The 18,160-nt window shown below is 45.1% G+C and overlaps 1 protein-coding gene across 2 annotated transcripts in view; it reads right to left on the reverse strand.

The window, feature by feature from the left end:
• Window positions 1–18,160, reverse strand: part of LOC111862558 (insulin-like growth factor 2 mRNA-binding protein 1) — a 197,484-nt gene that overhangs the window by 125,276 nt on the left and 54,048 nt on the right. Inside the window, exon 3 of one of the 2 annotated variants that reach the window (XM_023848053.2) lies at window positions 8,722–8,778. The exons of the other annotated variant lie outside the window; for it this stretch is intronic. Within the exon in view, the coding sequence (XP_023703821.1) occupies window positions 8,722–8,778 (57 nt within the window). The remainder of the gene's footprint in view (window positions 1–8,721; window positions 8,779–18,160) is intronic. 2 annotated transcript variants of the gene reach the window in all.

Below are 18,160 nucleotides of genomic sequence, written 5' to 3' on the forward strand. Positions count from 1 at the left end.
GTATACAGCGTACGTAGCGAACATAGCGTACCGCTCTGTGTGGCGGAACCTTTACAGCTCCAATGTGGGCTGATGACCAATCGGGCCATCAAGGATATCCAAGTCACAGCTTGTAATATAATCTTTCGCTACAAAATCAATGTAAATAATGCTGATTATAGTCATGGAATACGTTAAGTGGTTGTGGGGGTTCTCAAAGATTACTTCTTCGGAACCACAAGTGTCCCGCCGCGCCCCCATTCAGTACATTTGTGTTCACTAACTGATCAATTTTAGTGGAACTCGGACAGCCCAACCTGCCACTGGTGACACATCTATATTGCTGACACCGCTGATGTACGCTGCACCACTCAACTGCATGAGCAGAAACCTTGCATACGTGGACAGTACTGAATCACTAAACCATATGCAAAAATTTGAGTTTAAACCTAAAGCACCTACCAGCAGGCCTGTGCGTATGGGGGAGTGGATGTATAGATTTATTTTCTTGACCTCGGTTCTACTTGGAAGTGAATGGCTAGCATCATGCTCCGGTCGCTTTATCCCCGGGGAAAGGTCCCCCGGTACCCATTGGATAGGAGGCTGGGTGGACGACGTGGAGAAGAGAAAATTCTTGACTTTACCGGGACTCAAACTCCGACCCCTCGGTCGCCCAGTCCGTGGTCAGTCGCTATACCGGTTATACAGACTGCACCTGCATCTGGTGCCGAGGTCAAGAAAACGTGGGTCTATACATTCACGCCCCCTTTACGTCTTTATGGCGGAGTGCTTAATTAGTTAAGCACAGGGACAACTTTACCTTACCAGCGGGCCTATTTTGAGAACAGCATTAAAACCTGCAAGGTGTAAGCCTTCAGAGACTTGAAGTCGACTATCACAAGGGTTATGGGTTCGTCTTTAAAACAATGCTGATAATATAATTATTGACTTTTTGGACATGATCTTGCTTTTATTTAAAAACGTTTTGGAAACACCTTCTTTCTCTGTTCTCAGATAAGTCTACTCAGTTGAGCCCAATCGATAGAGCTAGTCCCTGTTTGCGGATTAGCAGTATCTATCGCTTGGGCCCAACTGAGCAGGCGGACGGAGACAAAGTCGAACCTCCGAAATGTTATTCTTAAATAAAAACAGGAAAACAGATGTCAAAAGAATCAGTAACAGTATGAATACACCATCGTCACAAACTTTTAGATCTTAAATACTGAGAATGCTAATCTGTACCAAGATACCGGTTACTGGGCCGAAATATGGTTTCGTATTTTCTCTCCAGACAAAGTTCGGGGTAACACACTTGGAATAGGCCACACACACATGCCCGTTCATCTCTCCCATGCTCCCCTCCCCAGTTACCACTTTCAAATAATAATAAAAAAAAATCCGTGGTCTGTAGTCCTCAAGCGAATTATACCGACCGAGCGATTACCGCTTGTCGGCGAAGTTGGTGCCAACTTGTGCGGATAGAGGGTGTCAGGTGTCATGTGGTCAGCGCAATGGATCTCCCATGCCGTTAATCTCGGTTTTCCAAACCAGAGCCGCTATTTCCTTGAAATTGCTTAATTATCTTCACGAGGCTGAGTGGTCCCCGTTCCAGATCCACTACTTCTTAGAAAATTTGGTGGCGCTGGGATTCGAACCCAGGACCTCTGACTATACTTCCAAAATCCGTCGCCGACTAACTCAGCAGCTGATATATAGACTTAGAGCGCCTCTGAATAAAATAAAATATTCAGATTTGGGAAACAGACACAGTACTTGAATTTGTTACTCGTTTTTATCCGTAGGTTATTTCAGGATTTTGCCAGCAACTGTACGGCGTCCACTGACTGGATTGTATTGAATTAACAGGGAAGAACTTAAAAAAAAACAGTTGCGGTCTCACTCTAAGCTATGCGTGGACAGACTGGACAAACGACGAAAAGCGTGTGGCCTGAGATTCACTAGGCGGTGGAAATGAACAGCACTGGCTTCTAGAAAGTGACATCACGCAGTCTCTGTTACGCTTCTTAGTTTTCTTGCTCGATTTACTCTTTAACACTGACGATGGAGGCAGCAAAATCCGACGAAACGTCGGTAAACCTAACATACTACAGGCGTCAGGAGAATCGCTGTTCCGGCCAAGACTCGAGCCGGCCACTCACGGGTACAGAAGCCTTAACCCTGAGCCAGCCCGCTCTATGGCGAGCGATTTATAAACTCGAAAGGAAACAGAAACCACGGAACAAACTCGGGGCGAGACGAAAAGCGAACAAAAGAGGGTGGTCCTCTCTTCAGTAGTTCATGGCCTGCCCCCACAGGAGTCCAAGAATCGTGAACTCTGTTTAGGACAACAATAGACCGGGCCATAATAGCTCAGTCGGTTAGTCGCCGACTTCCCATCATGGCGGCCCGGGTTCGAGCCGAGGTCACGTGGAGGACAGAGTGGCACTGGGGCAGATTTTTCCGAGTATTTCGGTTTCCCCTGCCCATTCTCATTCTACCGATTGCTTCACATTCATCGTCATCATCATCATCATATAATCATCCGGGGCTGGTACAAAAGGCCACTTAGTGGATGACGTACCAAGTGGACTGTCTCACCACACCCCAAGAAAAATGGACGACAATTTAATTTTTCAATTAGACTCAGGAATCTCAAATTTTCATACCGCACAAAGATCATTAAAAACTCAGCAGATGAATCAGCGTTTTAAAACAATTAAACAATAAAACACAGGCATACTCGATCAATCACAAAGTCACATGATGCACAAGGTGAAACATTTTTAATAAATTAAAATGTTTTAATAATTGTCTTGGGCCTAGACCTCAACTACAGTGAAAATCACAGCGACACAAACTAGACGTCGAGGTTCGAACCCGTTCTGCCTGCTCCCCAAGAATAAACCAAAGACCGTTCACGTAATTGGGCATGAGAAAAGAAAATCCTACAAAGGGGGCACTAACCGCGACACAACGTTGGCAATACTGCTCTTTACAATATATACATATACTTTTTAAACAAAAACTGTAATAAGCACATCCATGGCGCCCATCTTATCACAACTGTACAAACTTCCGCTCCGACTGCCTCCATATCTAGGCCTATACACACGCTAACTACGGAAGCGGCAACTTCTTTGCACATGGCAGCACCAAAGTAACAAGTTCCGAAAACGTCTTCCATGCCCGCCGTAAACTTGAACACAACGAAACCACGAAAAGAGTGTGATGAACTGCTGGGAGAGTTCGATTTTGTAATTATAATTATGCCCGTCTATTTACTTACTCATGGAGCTGAGCCCTTCTGGAGGAGCCGCCAATTCTGCAGCTACTCAAGAAAATCCAAGGATTTTATGGAACCCGAAGGTTTATTTCCGTGTTCACAAGAGCCCTCCACTGGTCCATATCCTGAGCCAGATATATCCAATCAATACCATCCCATCCTATCTCCCTAAAATCCATTTTATTATTGTCCACCCACCTACGCCTTGGTCTTCCTAGTGGTCTCTTTCCTTCTGGCTTTTCCACCAATATCCTATACGCCCACCCCATCCTCCCTGACTTGATCATTCTAATTATACTTGGAGAAGAGTACAAGTTATGAAGCTTCTCATTATGCAGTTTTCTCCAACCGCCTGTCACTTCATCTCTCTTCGGTCCAAATATTCTCAACACCCTGTTCTCAAACACCCTCAGTCTATGTTCCTCCCTTAATGTCAGAGACCAAGTTTCACACCCATACAGAACCACAGGCAAAAGTATGGTTTTGTATATACTAATTTTTATGTTTTTGGACAGCAGACGAGAAGACAAAAGGTTCTGGACTGAATGGTAACAAGCATTACCCGAGTTCAATCGCCTCTTAATTTCCTCCTGAATCAGGTTTATTAATTGTAATTATAATTGTGTGTCTGTACACTCTTGACAAAAATAGGGCTTTATGAAATGAGCGCATCAGCATAGTTCACGTCCAACCGATGTACCTTAAAAGTGTTTCCTGTGATAACTGAAGAAAGTTTCCATTTTGGCGTCTAAAGGTCAGGTTACATTTGCAAATTTTCATACAACTCAAAATGAAATGCGTCACATTGTCTACAGGAGCACGCCCTACAAAAATACAGGAATATTATCTTAAGTTCATACTTTTGACTGGTCCCTATCCTGAGCCAGATCTATCCAATCCATACCATCCCATCCTATCTCTCTATCTCAGAAAATCTGGTAGCGCCTGGAGTCGAACCCGAGACCTCTGGATCTGTAGCCAGGAACTCTGACCACTAGACCACAGAGCAAAAATTATGAAGCTGTTCAACATATCAAGATTGTCTTTTCGCTGTAAACGAATGTTTGAAAACTGGAGTTAGTGTAATTAAGTAAAATTTGGATATTACTTTTAAAAAATGTAACAAATATCTCGAGATTTTACAAGTGCGCAGAGTGGCAGCGTACTGAAGGCTGCGCTGCTAGTGTTACTGACAGTAGACGTTTATGCAGTACGTCGAGATAGTTTCAGGTGACATGATGTTTCATGGCGATCCTTTGGGGTATTCAAGCAATATGAAGGTTTTACCTCAACAGTGTGAAGGGCTGTAATGTTGGTACTACTTATGGGAGGGATTTATGAAGTACGCGGTTGAGATGCCCTCACGTAACATAAAATATACCACGCTGGTTAAGGCGTTCAAAAGTGATACGGGTTTTACTATCTCAACAACCTCAGAAGCTGCAGTGTTGGTATTACTGACGGGCTGAATTTACGAAGTAAGTTGTTGGGATGACCTCAGGTGGTATGATATATATACCAAGTTCACGAATATCGGTTCAGGCATTCAAGTAATGTTGAGAAGCTGTGGTGTTGGTACCACCGGGATTGCTTCAGGCGGCACGAAATTCGTACCAAGTTTCATGACAATCGGTTCAGACATGCAACTCATATTAAGCTTATTACCTCAACTTTTTAGAGGCTGCAATATTGGTATCACTGATGTGAAGAACATTAGCTGCTGAGGTGGCCTCAGATGGCATGATATGCATACCAAGTTTCGTAAGGATAGGCCCAGGCCTTCAAAAGTTGTTGGTGGGAACACATACAGACACACACACACACACACACACACAGCAAGGTTAGCTCAGTGCCCTACTTACATTTTTTTAAACAAGGAAAGAAGTCTAAAAATAGAAGTTTCGAAAGGGTATTATAATTCACGCCCCGCCAGCTGTGCCCCCGGTACCCAATGGACAGGAGGCTGGGTGGACTCCAGGGGCGGTCTCGACGACGCTGACAAGAGAAAATTCTTGATCTTACAGGGACTCGAACCCCGACTCCTAAGTACTCCAGGCCGTAGCCAGTCGCTGGCTTTCCACCGCGGCAGCCCGGGTTCGATCCCGCGTCTGGTCAAGTGGGATTTGTGGTGGACAAAATGGCGCTGGGGCATGTATTCTCTTAGTACTTAGGTTTCCCCTGCCAATCCTCATTCCACCAACTGCTCCACAATCACCCTCACCTATCATCTGGGGCTGATAGAATAGGCCAGAAGAGGCCGCAGTACAAGGGACTTAGTCCCACCCCACCAGCAATAAAAAAAAACTATCCCTATAACAGGCTGTGGAGGCCCATAGGGTTGTGAGACGTTGAAGCTCCCATATTTTGTCTAGACAGTCGGCTCACAGATGGCGGTGAGGTTGTGAGCCTTACGTGCCGGCCGCCCTTTACACCCAAGGAAGATTCCTGGTACTTATTTCTGTTAAGAGACTGAGTCGACCCCAGGGCCATAGTGCGGCTGAAATGACTAGGTCCAACGAAAAATCCAATGACCTCATCGGGGTTCGAACCAGCTACTTTCCAGCTTGTAGAATAGTGCCTCAACCAACTACGCTACTGCATGCCACCATACTATTACAGTTGAACTGGAAAGTGTTATTTTGCCTTCTAGGGTGGGCAACGAACCCAGAGCTCTGGTCAGTATATGGTACCTAGGGTGACATATACGCATTCAATTAAATGTGAGACAAAACACGAATCAGTCGCTCTTCAAAAAGCGGGCCTCGGGTAACAGTAGGGGCAGCGGTTTCTTCATGTTAACAGACAACTCAATGATAACATTAATTTGGTCACACCATGCGATGTACCGATCGGCCTGCTGAGAAACACGCTACTGTCATGCACAGGTTTATGTCATTATCGTCAGAAGAATTCACCCCGCAACTCCTTCCCCAAGCATTCGCAACAATGATTGCATGACAATGGAAATCCTTTCATCTCGGGTTTGTAATAATGAACTCACTTCTGAACGAGCAACTACTTCTAAACTTCAGTACAATTTTGTTCAAACTGAACAATCCTTTTATGAGAAGACCTAATCACATGTTAGACACAATACAGTAAGCAGTGAAGCTATCCCAGTACCAGGCAGTGGAGGCCCATAGGGTTGTGAGACGTTGAGGGTCCCACATTTTCTAGACAGTTGGCTCACAGATGGCGGTAAGGTTGTCAGCCTTACGCGCCGGCCGCCCTTTACCTCCCAGAAAGGTTCTGTTAAAGGCTGAATCGACCCCAGGGCCATAGTGCGGCTGGAAGGATTAGATCAATTAAAAACTCCACCTTATCAGGACTTGAACTCGCGACCTTCCAACTTGTAGCATAGTGCATCAACAAACTACGGTACCACTTGCTTTATAAGCAGTGGCATATCGAACGTGCAGATATTACTGGACCGATCTTTCGTACCACTGGGGAGAGGGTTACATCCTATAATTTTGTAAAACTGATTCCGCCCTTTGGACCGAAAGCACAAAATCACAAATGCTAAATCAGTAAACCTAAAGCGGTCTAGTACACCTAGAGACTGAGTACACCGAAGCCTCTGTGCAGAACTTACTGATTTCTAGGGGGACCCCAGTTCCTACTACGCGTAGCCTGAACCTACAGGAGAATCATGCAGAAGGCTTACGGTACTCCTGCCAAGCATACCGAAGCCTATTCGAGACAGACACGCTGTGTTATGGGTCTTTGTGTTGCTTGGATTCTCAGTCTGTTAACGAGACAACTGCACTCTGCACGTGCTATCATTACAGGGGAGGTGTACACAGTCTACATAACGAATTATAATTAGTTCAGACGGCACAACTATACTTGGAGCCAGGTGACCCATCAACAAAGTAGCAAAATTCTGCTACGTAGGCCTATAGGTCCGAACACCCCACCGATGATGTCTGCACCTTATGATGTGGTGGTAGGGTTTCTGTGCTCCTGAGACCCTGACAGCTATGCCGGCGGTAGCGTAGCTACTAGTAGGGTCACCCAAGGATCAAGAGGTAGGAGCCAGACGAAGAGGGATACCCTGGTCCTACAGGTTGGGGGTTGGGCGTGAGGCTAACAACCTCACACCGTAAAAACTAAATTGTTCAGAAACCAGACAATCAGCCTCTGATGAATTGATTTGAACGGAAATCGATATCAGCGAATAAGCTGAGATGGTTGGAGGATGTGCATGCTCTCCGTAAAATGAAAGTGAAAGGGTGGGGAGGAAAGATGAAGAAGAGAGAAGAAGGGAAGCCAAGGCCGACGGGAAGGAAGGGCATGTCCTAACAAAATATATAAACCCAATCCAAATTCTTCCTCCACGTCCAATGGCACTATCTACACACCGGACTTCAGATGACAACTCTCTACTAAGTTCCCAAAAAAAGTTTGTATTCAGCTCGGAATGCTAGATGCCTAGCACATCAAAATTTCCTTGAGTATACTGCCCTGACAAGCCATGCATTTCATAAAGCTTAGTGTTTTTGGAATGTTGTTCCCCAACACGCCCCATTTCTGTGTTGACATATGGATGATATAATCCGTTTAACTCGCTTAAGACATTAAGCATATAAATGCTTACCACGCCAAGTGAACTGCCAATCGCCGCTAACGTATGCTGCAAGAAATCCGATTACGTATGAACAACTTAATCTAGGATTTGTGCTGGACCCTGGGCGTACGACATATCACACATTTCAGCACGTCAAACCTTGTGCAGGTAACCTTACGGCTAGGAACACATGCAGCAACATCGGTCGTACGACGTCCGTACAGTTCATGTCGCATCAAGTAGTAGAATTCAAGTGTAGTCTTAGCTTTCATACGTGACGACATGCGACATCTACCGTACGGAAGTCGGAGACCAAAGAAATGTAACTGGTCGCTCTAGTGTGAAAAGGAGGTCGTACGGCAAGAAAATCTTACGACATTCTTTCCATACGGCCGATGTCGCTGTGTGTGTTTCCAGCCTAAGGAGGAAATGTCCTATGGAATTATGTTAGAATTTGTCGACGGCGTATGAATACTTAAGACATAATATAGTAATTTTCTAATGATGACGTAATGGTCCACGTCATTAACTGGCGATGACGCACCCTCGTTTCCATAGTGGACGGAGTATACCTGCATTATCATGTAAGGACATCACTGTCAATCCCTCCCCCATTTCCTTTATCCACCATTAGGCCCAAAGGAAGTGTGACGTATTACAAGTACTCATAACAGCATTTAGATTATTAAACCTAACAGATGCTTACTACGGCTTCATCAGAAGTTAACATAAGAGACTCCACAGACTAACAACATTACAATTACAAAGTACACACAAAATGTAAGCGTGCGATGTTAGGTCAAACACAGCCCAAGCGACCAAATTTGTTAGCTACTTACAGAGCAAGCAGATTGTTAAACGTAAATCAAAATGCGGGGGTCGGGCTTACCTCCAACCATTGCCGACTTGCTCCAATGGCGAGTCCGGGAGGGCGCCCCCAGACCCCCTGCAAAAACATCGGGATCACAATAAACAAATCATATTTCTCACGGAATCATATTGTTTAAAAGACGCAAATGGCCTAGAAACGACATTCCACGGCAGCTTATTTTGACGCCTCGCTACAATTAAAGTATCCAGGCTTGGAGTTCGAACCCCAAGCGTCTAATTAAATCAGACACATGAAGGAAACTGCAATCGGACAAAAGTAGAATGCATGTGGAGGCGAACATGAGTTTCTATGTTTGTGTATTAATTAGTTTTTCATTCCAATTTTAAGGACGCTTTCCTATATGTCGAATGACAGGTTGATTAGGTCTGCGACAATTTCGTATAAATGAGTCACTTCCAGAAACTAAGAAGTATTATCATGGACGAGAATCCTGCTCATTTCTATTAACAAGCTGAAACTAAAGCACATATGTGGCCAGTTCATTTCATGGTCCCAAAAGGCCCAGTGGGCCACTAGTAGGATATGATAAAACATGAACTATATTCTGTTGTTTGGATTTGGGGTAGAGAGACGATACGATGTACAAATAAGATATGGTTAAGGAAAGCTAGGAAAAGAAGAGTAATGAAAAGCATACGAAAATGTAAAAGAAACTGGTGTAAAGAAAACATTTCGTCGTAAAGGAGAGGGAGGAAGGACGGATATGAGGAAAGAAACAGGACAGATAAATAAAATAAATGTGAGGTCAATGAAAGATAAAGGAATCAAGGAGATGAAAATGCAAAAGGAAAAGCTGGAAGCAAAAAAATAATATTTGACGGGCTATGCTTGAGTAAAATAAGGGAGTGGGTTTCTAAACTTTAAATAATCGTTCCAAATCCGCTCGGCAGACATGCCATGGCGCCGCCCTAACTTTGTGTGTGGGTGCAAAATAATTTCTTCCTGTTTTCATTTTTCAAATCAATACATTTCAAAACTTGCTAGTCAATGGTATTTATAAATAGTTTACAAATGCAAATTACAAACTTGATCAGACATTTCGAGAATAATAAACACAGTTTCATTATATAACTTACCAAGAATATATCCTCTCCCCCAAACATTTGGCCGCGGGGAGGGGCCACACTTCAGAAACCACTGAAATGGGGAAAAACATTCTTCGTATCATCATGAAAATTTTAGACGTCGTGGAGACGTGACGCCCGGAATCTGTGCAGGCCTGGATTAGCGAACTGGGGGCACGCCGCAGCGTAGTTGCTTGAATCACTATGCTACAAGCAGGAAGATCGCGGGATCGAATCCCGATGAGGTCATTGGATTTTTTTTTTCAATTTACCTAATACTTCCAGCCGCACTATGGCCCTGAGGTTCACTCAGCCTTTAACAGAAATGAGTACCAGGAATATTCTTGGGGGTAAAGGGCGGCTGGGGCGTAAGGCTCACAACCTTACCGCCATCTATGAGCCGACTGTCTAGAAAAAGTGGGACCCCCAACATTTCACAACCCTATGAGCCTCCATGGCCTGTTACAGGGCTAGCTTTACTCTATTTACTTTTCACTGGGTTAGCGAATTGTGAACTGGGGCCTGGCAAAGAGAGGAGAGATCGTCACTTAGTGCGAGCCACTACGCCGGAATTTGTCCGGATGGCCTGAAGAAAATCAGAATACATGTAATATCCGGTCTCCGGGTCCGGATTAGTATTCGGGGAATCCCGAACACGATGCATGCGCAATAAAGACTTCTTACAATGTTGAGATGTACGTATATGTTCCTCTTTTTGCGGTAGCGCGCTTCAATTGCTTGCCAATCGCATCAGAATGCGAATGTGACATTTACTCTGCAAATAAGATTAGGGTCTGAATAACACCGTTTAGGAGCCGAGATCGAACCTCACCTGTCGATCTACGCAGACGACTTGGCACTCAACAGTGGATGTGCTAATCTGCACCCGACCCACGACCCACTGCCACCGCATGATCCAACAGTGCAATTCATAGGAAGAATAAGACAGCGGCAATTATTAAATAGATTTTCCGCCATTTAACTGTAATATAACTGCAATTCCTGTACCGCCACGCATGGATCTATACATCCCAACGCCCATACGTCTTCACAGCGTAGTGCTTAATTAGTTAAGCACAGGGACAACTTTACCTTATCGTACCTGTACCGCGAGCACAAGCAGGACATGAGAAATCACTGTTTAAAAAAACTATCTCAACTATTTCTTTATTGCTAGTGGGGTGGGAGTAAGTCCCTTGTACTGCGGCCACTTCTGGCCTACTGTGCCAGCCCCACATGATAGGTGAGGGTGATTGTGGAGCAATTGGTAGAATGAAGATTGGCAGGGGAAACCGAAGTACTCGGAGAAAACCTGCCCCAGCGCCACTTTGTCCACCACAAATCCCACTTGACCAGACCCGGGGTCGAACCAGGGCCACAGCAGTGGGAAGCCGGCGACTAACCGCTTGAGCTATGGCGCGGCCTGTCTCAATTAAGTACGCTAATTCTAAACAAGGCTATTCATTCTGACACAAAATTCTGTGGTGGCTCTTGTCACTTAACTATAGATTCAACCATTAAATGCTCGCTTTGCAAGATAGGGTGAGAGGGGGCAACAGATCTGCAGTAATACATACGTCGAAGGCTACAAATTAATGTTATCTAAAAGGTAACAGGTAAAACTATCCCTGTAATAGGCTGTGGAGGTCCATAGGGTTGTGAGACGTCAAGGCTCCACATTCTAGACAATCGGCTCAGAGATGGCGGTGAGGTTGTTTTACGCGTCGGCCGCGCTTTACCCCCCACCGTCAAGGAAGATTCCTGGTACTCATTTCTGTTAGAGGCTGAGTCGACCTCAGGGCCATACTGCAGCTGGAAGGATTAAGTCAACTGAAAAATCCAATGACCCCATTCAAAATCGAACCCGACACCTTCTGGACAGTAGCACAGTCCCTCAAGAAACTACGCATATGTAACACAAACCTAATACATTATAGGGCTCGAGTGGCAATTACGTTCGCTCTAGGACCGGATGTGTCTATTTTGAAATGACAAAGGCCCGGAGATTCTGCTAAGAATAAATCGGCAATTAAAAATCTGCTTGTATGAGAGACGCTAGTCCAGCATTCGTCACTACTAATAATCAAAAAATGGGGTGCAATATCCTGAACTCTGATGTCTGCTTAAGCAGTGAACCTAACGCGGAGTCAGTCTGTCAAGTTATGGATGTAGAACAGAAACAAACTCCGTGGACTGTAGTCCGTATGCGAACTATACCGACCAAGCGACTTCCACTTGTCGGCGAAGTTAGCGCCAACTTCGGCGGATAGAGGGTGTCGCGTGGTCAGCGCGACGTATTCCCACGGCCGTTAATTTTGTTTCTCGGAGCCGCTATTTCCTTGAAATAGGTCTCAATTATCCTCACGAGGCTGAGTGGACCCCATTCCAGACCCACTACTTCTCAGAAAATCTGGTATCGCCGGGAATCGAACACGGGACCTCTGGATCTGTAGCCAAGAACTCTGACCACTAGACCACAGAAGAGTAGTAAATACCCTAACTACCCCTGGACCTTAAACCTGCATCTCGATGTTCTTAGGCTTACAGTTGCTGCACCTACTATTGGGAGAATGCAAACAGAACGAGAGGTCCTGCTAATATTGGAAAAGCGTCACGGGCTGAAAACGTTTACGGGCCGCATCGGGTCCAAGAGCCGTAATCTGCCTCTCCGTGATTACACATAGCCTTGTCGCTGTGATTAGTTCACAGGTTACCAGCAACCAGAAGCAAGGTCCAAGATATGACCAACGACCGTGGGTTTTATGAAGAAAAAGTATGGAGGGGCAATTTCAGCGAGTTATTCAGTTTCCTTTGACATTATTTTCCGTTCATCAACAATATCAACTGGCAGTAACGTCGATAATACACTTACGTCCCTCAACCACCACAAATTTAATAGGAGGTGGCAAGCACACTACCGTCAGTTTATACCAGCGAGTTTCGCCAACGTTCCTGGTGCAGGCCGCATTGACTACTGCTCCTTAGTACTTGACATTTCGAGCGGAAATTGCGTTTCTTCGAGTGTCAGGCAACGAACGACAACCTAGCCTTAAAATCCTAACAAAAAAACATGTCCCTGATCCAAGTACCGAGAAAATCAAAGGGAGATTATCTGGTGGATTTTGCAAAAGCAAAGGTATCCCTGTAACAGGCTGTGGAGGCCCATAAGGTTGCGAGATGTTGAGGTTCCCACATTTTCTAGACAATCGGCTCAGATGGCGGTGAGGTTGTCAGCCTTAAGCACCGGCTGCCCTTTACCCTCAAGAATATTCCTGGTACTCCTTTCTGTTAGAGGCTGAGTCGACCCCAGGGCCATAGTGCGGCTGGAAGGATTAGGTCAATTGAAAAAATCCAATGACTTCATCGGGACTTGAACCCGCGACCTATCGGCTTGTAGCATAGTGCCTCAACGAACTATGCTACCGCGTGCCTCATTGGCTTTATAGTTTTAAATTATAAAATTAATTGGGCCTACCAGGCGTCAAAACATTCGGTACCAGAAAGGATTAGGGATGCGTCCCCTACAGAATGACGACGACACAACGTCACTTGTCTGTGTAGTAAACGTCTCGTAACGAGAGTCTGGCATTCTCTGCTACCGTACAGCAACAGGACGCTCCTCTTTAAGCGACCCATAACGCCCACCTCTCCTTCGCCGAGTGCACAAATATGGATCTGTTGTACAGGAAATGCAGCCGCCACTAAAACTCAGATCAGATTATGTTTAAGCTAAGTGTTTTTTTTTTAATGTGGGTACAAAAATTACGTGTCAACAGTAGCGGAGCGAGTGAATCGACTTCGTAAACAACTGAAGCCTTGGATAATATACTAAGCAGAATAATAAAACACTCATGTATTTCATTCTAATATACGCATTAGTATTTCAACAAAGTCATATAATTATAAGCATATCCGCCGAAAACACACAACCATAATCACTATCCCTGTAATAGAATTTGTCCTGTGTGATTGCGCGCCCATAGCTTACTTTAGATTTCGTAACCGAGGTCAGTTCTTCATGGAACAAAGTGCCTATTTTGACCCCCCCATAAATAAAATTCTACATTTCATTCGAAGTGTAGGATTAATAAAGGATTAATCCAAAGGCGAAGCACAATAGATCTGTGAAGGTCGCAGTGTGAGGGCCGGAATTTATGGCCCACCCCTTACACACATACATATGTTTTTAACAGGCCGTGAAGCCCCATAGGGTTATGAAACGTCGAAGCTCGCACATTTTCTTTTGACAATCGACTCACAGATGGCGGTGAGGTAAGCCTTACGCCCCGGCCGCCCTTTACCCACAGGAAGATTCCTGACACTCATTTCTGTTAAGGGGCTGAGTCGACCACAGAGCCATAGTGCGGCTGGAAGGATTAAGTCAACTGAAAAAAAAAAAATCCACCTCATCGGGACCGAGAACCCGCGACCTTCCCGGCTTGTAGCATAGTGCCTCAACCAACTACGCTACCGCGTGGATATCTATAAAGGGGGAAAACAAGTGCCCGATTACTGACACTGTAATCGAGCAGTCTAATAATTGTCGTACTAGTTGAATATCGACAGCGTACTAACAGTCTGAAACACACCAACGGCGCAAGCAAAATTCCACCACACACAAAAAAAAAACTAAACTCCGTGGTTTTAGTCCGCAAGCGAACTATACCGACCGAGCGACCGCCTCTTGTCACCGAAGTTACGACGTAGTGCCAACATTAGCGGATAGTGTGTGTCACGTGGTCAGCGCAACGGATTCCCACGACCGTTAATCTCGGATTTCTGACCGGAGCCGCTATTTCCTTAAAATAGCTCCTTAATTATCCTCACGAGGCTGAGTGGACCCCGTACCATACCCACTACTTCTCAGAAAATCTGGTAGCGCTGGGAATCGAACCCGGGACCTCTGACCAAAAGACCACAGAGGCAGTCCACCATACAGCAGACAGCTACACACAGATTGAGATGCCAGCAAATGACAACGCATGGATCTCACTGGCAGTCGATAGGCAAACGACAGCGAAGAACTAATTTCAAGTTGAAAATGGTCGGACAACAGGGTAGAACAGAAGCACTGTCAGAAGTGAGCCCATTTCGTTTTGAAGGAACCGAAAGAGAAACATTTTATCTCATTGTCATATTTCACCAGCAAATTCGAGATGATACCGTCACGGTGTCAAATACCCACCCCCCAAAGTTGCACGCCTTTCCGGCTGCCAGGAATGCGGAAAAGAGTCCTGGTACACGCGCCACTGATAGTAGCCGTACCGGCGCTTGCACCGAGACGCTAGGAAACGAAGGAAAAGGCGCAAGGGAAACACAACAATTAAGGCGCACGTTCCACGCCCGTAAAACATACACGTAAATACATCCCTCACGAAAGTTAATTACATTTTGGCTCCAGGCAACGGACATGCGGTGACCATAAAACCCACTGAAGCCCAATGCCAAACAACAATAGTGACGTAAGTCCGTTTTGTGCATGGAGGTTCATCCAGCTTCCTGTTACACTGATGATTTTCGACATTTTGCGAACATTCTCCATTGCAGATGGCTATCACAGTTAGTGCTGAAATATATGTCACCTTAACACTTCTTGTTTATTTTCCGTGACAATTAATACATGCTGAACAAGAGCGCGCAAAGTAATGAAGTGCCGGTCACGGTAGCCCAGAGGTCTAAGGCATGTACTGTCTTCGCTCGCTTGGAAACCGGGATCGTGGGTTCGAATCCCACTCAGGGCATGGATGTTTAGTTTGTTTGTGTGCGTTTTTCTGTGTTTGTGTACAGGTAGAGACCTTGCGACGAGCTGATCACCCGCCCAAGGAGTCCTACCGAATGTGTAAGAGCTAAAAAAACCGAAGTGAGCGGAGAAGTTCATGGAAGCAGGCCTAGGCCCACTGGGGCTGTAGTGCCGAGGGGGGAGAGAAAAGTAATGACGTGGAGGTTCTTTGCTTGGTTTCACTGAAAAATCAGCTACGTCAGGAAATTTCAGGAGTTCACAAATTTTACAGCAAACACACAAAAGCAACTTGCACTGAAAGTTCACCGACAACTGTTGAGATTATCCGGCAATGCATCCTAACATCATCATAAAGCACCGTAATAATTGTCTACTATATCTGTCTCGTTTGCCTCTTTTACCACTGACAACAATGTAAGAGGAGGCTGTGTTGATATCAGGCTGTGTCAGAACAAAGATCTCCTTCGGCAACACGATTTGTTACAAGCGCACAAGGGTGATTTAAAGTTGAAATTCGGGACATTTCACCTGCCGTTATTTACCAGCCATGATTAAGGGACGAAATAGAAAACAAATTTTTCGTTTGGGCTAAACAAGGGCGTACGATCAGCCTAGCTACGGGTGATCTCGACTGTTGACTGGAGATGAAGTAGTAACTGTGTGAAAGGTAGGTAAAAGTAAAGTTGTCCCTGTGTTTAACTAATTCAGAACTACGTAAGAAGGAGTGAAGCCGATCACGGTAGCCTAGCGGTCTAAGGCTCGATCGCTCGGAAGCGGGGATCGTGGGTTCGAATCCCAATCAGGACATGGATGTTTAGTGTTTGTGTGTGTTCTTCTGTTTGTGTAAAGGTAGGGCCTTGCGACGAACTGATCACCCGCCCAAGGAGTCCTACCGAATGTCTAAGATCTAGTAAAGCGAAGTCAAACGGAGAGTTTCATGGAGATAGGCCAGGGGCTGTATCTCCAAAGAAAAAAAAATAGGGGAGTGAATGTACAGATCTAAATTTTCATGACCTCGACAATAGTTGGAGTTGAGTGATCAGCTTCACGCCCCGGCCGCTTTAGCATCCGGTACCCATTTAATATTATGCTGGGTGGGCCCCGGAGCCAGTCTGGACGACGTGAAAAAGAAAAAATTCTTGACCCCACCTGGACTTGAACTCCGAACCCTCGGTCGTCGAGCGAGTAGCCAGTCGCTATACCGACTGCGCTATTCTGGCTCGTAGATGAATAGTACAGGTGCCCATATTCCCAGGAACAATGCCACGAAAAGCATAACAACTCATAATAAATCTAGGCACTAGGACGATACTTGGGGTAAGAGCACCTAGAACCGACAGGAGGCTGGAAGTGGTATCACTTAGAGTAGTCATTTTACTATCTCCAAATACAATATCTCCTGTTTACTGAATAAAAACAAAGAAGCAGCGACTTAAGTTGCGTTACTTCACGTATTTAGACAATAATACTGAAAGGTCTGCTACAGCAATCAGTGCAACTTCGTAGAATCCACTTTCATTTTGGACAAGTTGACAGTTTTGTTATGATACGAGAATGGAAAACAGTCTGGCTCTTGTAAGATTTGAGGCTTTCACGGCGGTGACTATGAAGAAAGCAGTCTTCTGGGATTTGGCACCGTGTATATGTGGTGTTAACCGACGTTTCGGAGGAACGTATCGCCCCCATCTTCAGGGTTGAAGAAAAAGTGTAAGAATTCTGCAAGCGACAACACCGAGAGAAACGGTAAAGCAGTCTGCTTTACCGTTCTGGCTCTTCTACTTGTTGCTATACTGCTTCCGCAGTTGTCTTCGGCCTCATCCATGCTGGTACGGCGACTGGCTGACTGACTGACTGACTGACTGACTGACTGACTGGCTAGCTGGTTGGCTGGCTGACTGACTGGCTTATTCTTCTGCCCTGAGCATGGAAGCAACACACTTCTACCGCACTATATAGTGTCACGGCCCAAAAAGAAACAGTACTCTTCAACAGCCGTATCTAGTTGCATGTTAAAAAATAATTATTCTTACGTCGCCATTATTGTCTGAAAATAACTACTTGAATATCTCAATTTTCAATTTACTTTCGATTCCGAGCCCTTAATTTCGGCTCTGTACACTCTTGTCTTCTTCGCAAAAATCATCTAAACCAATATTTCCACTTGATTTGTACAATGGAGTGCACAGCTGTTACTATGCAACGACCGCGAAATAGACGTAAATATCAGGGAATTTTGTGGGAAACGTCTCAGTAAACACGTTCCCGCAGCAACATACACGAAAGCAACAACAGATAATCTATGTTTCCTATGTGGTTCGTGCCTATATGTTATAAGCAAGGGACACGGTTAAAGTTTAGTCAGTTCTGTATGGGAGTCTGTGAAGAAAGGATTTGAGGGCGTGATGCTAACAATCTCCACTGTTAGAAGTCGTTGCTAGGGAACGGCTAGTGAAGCCACCGCAGGAAGGAAAAGGCTTAGCCGGTGTTGTGGTGATTTTTAATTGTGACACTGTAACTGCTTGTAGTCCCGATTAGTGTGTATAAGTGACCAATAAATTAATTCATCAATCCAAACCCCGTCTATAGTCACACCCTACATGTTACAATAACAACAAATTTCCTTAAAATTGCT

The sequence above is a fragment of the Cryptotermes secundus genome, unplaced genomic scaffold (assembly GCF_002891405.2).
Source record: "Cryptotermes secundus unplaced genomic scaffold, Csec_1.0 scaffold1031, whole genome shotgun sequence".
Classification (NCBI taxonomy): Eukaryota; Metazoa; Arthropoda; class Insecta; order Blattodea; family Kalotermitidae; genus Cryptotermes; species Cryptotermes secundus.